Source organism: Cervus canadensis, chromosome 15, assembly GCF_019320065.1.
Source record: "Cervus canadensis isolate Bull #8, Minnesota chromosome 15, ASM1932006v1, whole genome shotgun sequence".
NCBI lineage: Eukaryota > Metazoa > Chordata > Mammalia > Artiodactyla > Cervidae > Cervus > Cervus canadensis.
Window position 1 is genome coordinate 42,111,884 of NC_057400.1, and position 6,634 is coordinate 42,118,517.

A 6,634-nucleotide genomic window follows, 5' to 3' on the forward strand; every position below is an offset into this window, starting at 1 on the left:
CTCTCACTTTGAGTCAGGGTTGGTGTGTATGACCAATAGAACACAGCAGAAGTGGTGGCACATAACCTCTGAGGCTAGGTCAAAAAGACTCTGAGGTTTCCTACTTGGTTGTTCTCTTAGATCCTTCATTCTAAGGGGAGACAGCTGCTTGGAAAGGCCCATCCTTTGGCAGGGAACTGAGGCCTCTGGGTAACAGCCACATAAGAGAGCTTGGATGCGGATTACCTAGCCCCAGTTAAGCCTCAGATGATGTGTTGACTGTAACCGCATGAGAGTCTTTGAGCCAGAATCACCCAGCTAAGCCTCTGACAAATTCCTGACCCACAGAGACTGTGAGATGACAAATATTTGTTTTAAGTTTAGAGACAATTCATTATGCAGTAATAAATAACTAAAGCACCCTCTCAAGATTTCTCTAAATCTTCTGTAAACCTGGAGATAATAACTTCTATCAAAGGGTTGTTGTAAGGATCAAATGAGAAGTGTATCCAACACCCTTGCCCAGTACCTGGCACAGAGTGAATCTGTGTTGGTTAATACATCTTTGCACCTTCTCTTCCACAAGGAAGGTGGTCCTGCATGTACTTACTGTCACATTTCCTAGGTTCAGCAGTTTAAGTCTTAAAATTTCAAGTACACTGATCTAGCTCTAGTTAGTCTCTTGATGTCACTTTTCTCTGACCATCGGTTAGGCAAATAGCCTTCCTTTTTTCTGACCCCTTTTAAGATGAGAGGCAAGATGTCTAAGATAGAGAAATTTAAGGCACATGCTATAGCTAGGGAACCAAAAGCCAAAATAGCTGGCCTGAAAAAGGCCAACCCACTGACCTCAGGAACACTCGACAAAGCTTGATAACTGAGTGAGCTTGGAGTCAGCTAGAGCTTTTACAGGGCTCTTTGTTTAGAATTTGTCCTCTGAAATACACAAAGCTTTCATTCAGGCTTGCTTCTGTGTTTTTAAATCTGGAATAGATCCTGGACTTCCTCAGGCAAACTTCATAGATGTTATCTTTTTTTTCTCTGATTATTCCTGTCTCCTCCTTCACATTTGGGTTTTCTTTTATTACTGGTGGATGGCAAAGCAGTCAAATTTCCTATGCACTGAAAGAAGATACTGAGGAAATTCACTGCTACAGCAGTGGAAAGAATACAAGAAAAACCGATATGTCTCTATCCCATAACAAAACCCAGTAAGAAAACTATCCGGCAAATAACAAAACTCAATAATAAAACAATTTGACAACTATTTAAAAAACTCAGCCTATAATATATCATAAAGAGGGAATTAAGGGGATCGCAAATACTGAGTGAGAAGGTTTTATTGCCTCTAAGCCATGAAGATTTCAATTCCACTATGAGTAAATTATTTTTATACATTTTATTGCTGATTCTCTGAAAAACAATGTCTAAATATGCAATATCCTTTTCTGTATTTGAGGAATTTAACACAAAATTCAATCTGTTATTATATATACAGAAGGAGGTAAACTTTTAATATTACCTGGTGAAATGCATAACTCCTGACCTCAAGGAGCTTTTATTCTAAAAAAAAATTGTGAACAGTATTAAGCTTACACCTTTTTCTTTCTCTGTCTCAGTCTCTCTCTCTCTCTTCTCCAAGTGTGTTCAGAGTTCTGCCTAAGTCAGCTCTTCATATGGAAACACTTAACCTTTTAAACCAACCTCTCTGGGGGATGAACTTGAGTTTGCTCATTTTTTCTTCTTTTTTCTCTTGGCTTTTTAATTCTTTGCTTTCCACATAATCCAAAACTTTATTTTGTTGTTCTATCAAAATCTTTCTTCCTTTCCTCTTTCCTTCTTTCTTTTTTTCCCCCACTTCCTTTCCTTTTCATTTATATTTCCTCTCTCCCACCTCACTTCTTCTCTTCCTTTCTGGTTTTGACTTTAAAACCTTGATGGACAATGTTGAGGGACACTTCTTGAGTGACGTGTCTGGATCCTTTGTAAAAAGGTTATCTGTTATTATGGTTCAGAAATGGTATTGCTGGCTTAGCAAAAAAGCTGAGCTTTTATCTTTGCTCCTTATGATAAGGGAGGAGTTGAAACAAGATAATTTCCCTTTTCTCCTCAAATATACATACATGCCAATTAAAAAATACATGAGAAAAATAATTTGATTGTCTAAGTGTAAATCAAGCACACAATGGAACCACATCTCCACCCAGTAGTTTAAGAGTTCTCAGCCACCCTATCTCCCTATGTTTCCAATTATCAAAGTCTAATCATACACATTTCTGAGTATCCCCATAGCCTCCAAATTCTACTCTACATCATCAGTCTCCTGGTCACTTCCCTTTCTTCCCCTCTAGCCTTGTGCCATGTCAGTCCACCTTCCCACTGTCCTGCCCCACATTGCAGGCACACTAGAATTTTCCATCATCCACAGGTTAAAGTCCTGCCACTCACTCTTCTCTCTTGCTGAGTCCTTGTATGATCCAAGATAGAGGAGGTGATATTGTGTCTCTAAGATGACTCACAAGTCATTCTAAATTTTCTTGAAAACTTACCTCCAGGAATTGATATTAACTCTTCAGACCTCCTCACAAAAGAAACCTCTTGTGAGACCTCTTTCCCAGAAGTGATCTTCCTAACACTCTGAGAAGTTTGCTCAAGCCTCTCTAAATTTCTTCACTGCATCATAATAAAAGTTAGGTGGAGACATGTGAACCTCTCTGGAAGTCCCCTTCAAGAGAATGTCTTTGAAATTTTTGTTCAAATTTCATTTGGAGAAGAGACTAGGTATGGTTTAAGGGAAATGGCGAGACAGCCTCTCCCCAGTCTGTATACTCCTTCCAGCAAAACAAAATCCTGTAGTTAACTTAAACAAATCCCACGGAAGTCAGCTGCATGACTCAGGCCCCTAACTCATTTCACTGCCATCTCAAGTGACTTATTATCAAAGTTTGCTATTCCTTTCAACTTTCTTGAAGGGAAGTTCTGATAATTACAGTTTCATCCATTCTGCCAAGGAGGCCTGAGTGCCTCACAATATGTTAGAGATGAACAGACTATCCAGGTTACTTTGATTTGTTTGCATATCTGTTTCCCACTAGCTTGTAAACTTCCTGAAGTTGGAGGTCTTTATATTTATAAAATTTAATCTTTGGATTTGCAGCGACTTGCACAGTTCCTGGAACATAATGTAGGTCATGTGAATATTTACCGATTGTATGGGCGACCCATCCTTTCCCCACAGGAAGGCTTTGTGTGTGTGTGGTTGTTTAAATATACAAAGTACCACTTTATGAAAGCAGTTATATTTTAACAGCTTGTAACAAAGAGTTGAGAAAGTGGACAGATGCCCACCATTTAACAGCCTAAAATGGTGGTAACCATGGCTTTTTTAAGTTACTGAAAGTCATTATCAATAGGTCAACAGACTCAGTTACTTAACCTTTGGCACCTTTGCCCTGGCCCTGAAATTGCTGGCCAAACATGGTTTTTGATGGTTCTACAAACTAATTCTGAACTGTCACCTTGAAATCTAGATAAGACCTCCCGGTATATAAGCACTGTCTACACATTTCCTGGTTGACTAGACCATCAGAGAAGGCACTTCAGTTAACTGACTAGAATGTGAATACTTAAAGGAAATAACTATTTAAAAGGAAGTAGGGCCAGAGCAGACCCAAACTAGTTATTCTCATTTGTTTGCATCCAATACTGTGCATTTCATTATATGGATGTTTTATATTAAAAACTAGGACTAAACTGAAACAGTGAAGCAAGCGAAAAGAAGTCAAGGTGGGTTTAAATGAAAGACTCCACCAAACATAACTGATCCCACCTCCTCTGAATATCACCATGGACATGGTGATATTTTCCATCAGCTTTAGGGAAAACCACCTGGGTTCCCTATGGACTTTCTTTTCTCAAAACTGTATTTGGGTTTTTTTTTCTTAATTTTTTCCCTCCCCTCATGACATCCTTACAGCTCGTTGGGATCTTTAAACACTCTTTTTCTTTGAAGATCACAATCATGAAAGTTCTTTTTAAGAAAAAAAAAACTGAGATTCAAAAGGTACTAAATTTAAATTTGATAAAAAGAGATCTCAAAATTTCCCCTTATTTTCAGGAAGTATGTATTTGCCATATGCAAAACGTGGCAGGTGCAGGGCTCTCGCAGCCTAAACACTGGAGACCAACGAAGCGAATCTAGCGGCTACACTAGAAGCAGCAATCATACCAGCGAAGTCTGAGCTCCACTACCGGGCACACTGGTCCCACCCGGTCCCCAGCAAAATTCCTAGGTCTCCTTGGAATGTTAAAATAGAACCTGATCCCGGTCTCCAACTGTCTTATCTTTTTCAAATGTTTTAAACTTACTGCCTTTGGTCAGCAGAACCACGGGCACGGTGATGACGGTGACGAGCGCAGCGATCGCCAGCAATCCCAGGAGCACCTTCCAGGGTGTCTGCAAGCCGGGCAGGTCAGGTCCAGTTAGAGCCAGCCATCTGGCCCCAGTCTGGGTAAGAGGGTCGGGGCCCGGGCTGCACAGGAGGCAGCGGAGTTTGCCGTCGCGCGCGCACTAGGCGAGGGGCGCAGGGGGCTGGGAGGGTTTGGAGCTCGCGAGTCGGAGGTTGCCACAGCGCTTTCCCTTGAACTTCTGGCCTCCGGGCAATTTCATGTTGCGTCTAAACGCACCTCAGAAGCCAAGTAAGGGTGCTGGAGTATGTTTTGCCTGTGGCTCTCCAGGTCCTCCAAGGCTCGGCCCCTGGGTCCTTAGCCCCGCGGGTCCGAGGGCGAGCCACGAGCCTTGGGGCGTCCCTTCACCTGTCAGAGGGTGGCTCTGGAGCTTCCGCCTAATGAGAGCCCCTGGTTTCGATCAACGAGCTTTGGGGTGGGGGTGGGGAGTAATCTGGGGAGACTTGAGTGAAGAGGCATCTGCAACTCACCCCTGGGGCTCTTTGCGGGGCGAGGGGCCCTTTAATCACTCACCTTCATGGTCTGCGTCGCTTCGAAACTGAAGTTTCGGAGCCGGAGCGCAGGCAGAAGTCTGGCGAGCCCCCGGACGCGCGTGCAGCTCCGGAGCTCCAGGCGCGTAGTCACAAGGCACTTCCAAGTTTCAGCCCCGAGTTAAACATTAGTGAGCGCCGGGTTGGCTGGGTATAAAGGGCTGCAGGCAGGCTGCGGGAGAAGGCGCGCTGGCCCTGGAGATCTGGCGTCCGGGCCTGGGGGCGCCCGAGAGGCACCACCCTATGGGCGCGCGGGGCACTGGGCGGCCGCCGGACGCGCAGGGTGCGAGGTCCCGGGAACGCGCCGGAGGGGTGTGACAGCCCGAGCTGCGGCGAGCCGGCGCCCTGCATCCGACTTGGAGCCCGGAGGCTGCAGGTCGGCGGGAGAGCATGGCCCGCCCTCACTGAAACTCCCGCAATCTCGAGTGGACAAGCGAGGGCACTTAGCCCAGAGAGGCTATGGGGCTCTGCAGACTCAGAGAGCTCACTGCTGGCAGCTGGAACTAAAACCCAGATCTCTGTCCTTTGCCAGTGAATGGTATGCTGGGGATTTCTAGGGTATTTAAAGCTCCTGGAAGGCAGAGAGAGAAAAAGTGATTGTTCGCTTGTGGATGGCACTTTGAGACTTAAGTGTCTGGATTGATTCTCCGCAAGGGATTTCTGGTTTGTCTTTCAGGCTTACCTTCTCATCAAGATGTCAGAAATAACAACACTAACACTTATGTGCAACTTACTTTTCCCCAGGAGCTGCTCTAAGCATTTTTGTGTTTATTTTACAGGGAGGAAGCAGAAGGTTAAGTTAGCTGGCCAAGTCAAGGCAGCTAGGAAGTCGTGGAGCCTGAATTCAGAATCCATGTCCTTAACTGCCGCTCCACAGGGCCTTTTATCTTTCAGTCTTCCAAAGAGCATTTGGAAAAAAAAGTAAAAGTGCAGGTGTGGCTTCTTCCTCCAGGTCCTCAGGATGCCCAGTAGGTTCCTTCACTCATTCCCCTTTTCCTTTATTCATTCATCCCCACACCCTCCCATTTACTTCACCCACCCCACAAATACTTGTGTGGATACAAAGCATCAGACTCTCATCTAGAGTCCGGAAATAGAGAAGTGAGACAAGGTAGATAAGATTTGTGCACTTGGCACTTTCAGTCTGAAATACACAACAGAACCTTTGCATTAGGGTCCCTCTACTTCCTCTTGTGGATAAGCACTCCTGCTCCCTAAAAGGCCTCTTCAACTTGTTCACTCAGCTGCAAAACAAAGTCTGTCTTCCAAAGTTAGAGGTAAAAGGTTCAAAATGCAAAGTCCTGTGGGGCATTAACATATGATTAGGAATAAATTCCAATTTCCATCCTTTATCTCCAGTCTGGACACTGCTTCTGAACTCAGGAATCATTTTGCTCTCTGACTGCTAGTTGCTTATGACACATCCACTTACCCACACCCACCTTCAGAGGCCCAAACTGAACTCTTTATCCTTTCCATCAGTCTCACCTCACGTTCCTCTGATGATTTCTGTCTTCATTAAAAGTACCCCCACTTAATGACATTAAAAGTGTCCCCACTCATCAGTTACAAAAATGAAAGACTTGAGTCATCTCAGTTTTTCTTCTGCATTCTTCTGCTATGTTCACATGGCCATCATCTCCTCTCAGTTCTGCTTT

At 44.3% G+C, this 6,634-nt stretch overlaps 1 protein-coding gene across 1 annotated transcript in view; it reads right to left on the reverse strand.

Annotated features, from left to right (window-relative positions):
- Window positions 1-5,287, reverse strand: part of DPP4 (dipeptidyl peptidase 4) — an 82,086-nt gene extending 76,799 nt beyond the window's left edge. The window contains exons 1-2 of the mRNA XM_043488062.1: window positions 4,960-5,287; window positions 4,348-4,435 (exon numbers count right to left, since the gene is read on the reverse strand). Of these exons, the coding sequence (XP_043343997.1) occupies window positions 4,348-4,435; window positions 4,960-4,965 (94 nt within the window). The 5' untranslated portion in view covers window positions 4,966-5,287. The remainder of the gene's footprint in view (window positions 1-4,347; window positions 4,436-4,959) is intronic.
- Window positions 5,288-6,634: the final 1,347 nt, after the last annotated feature.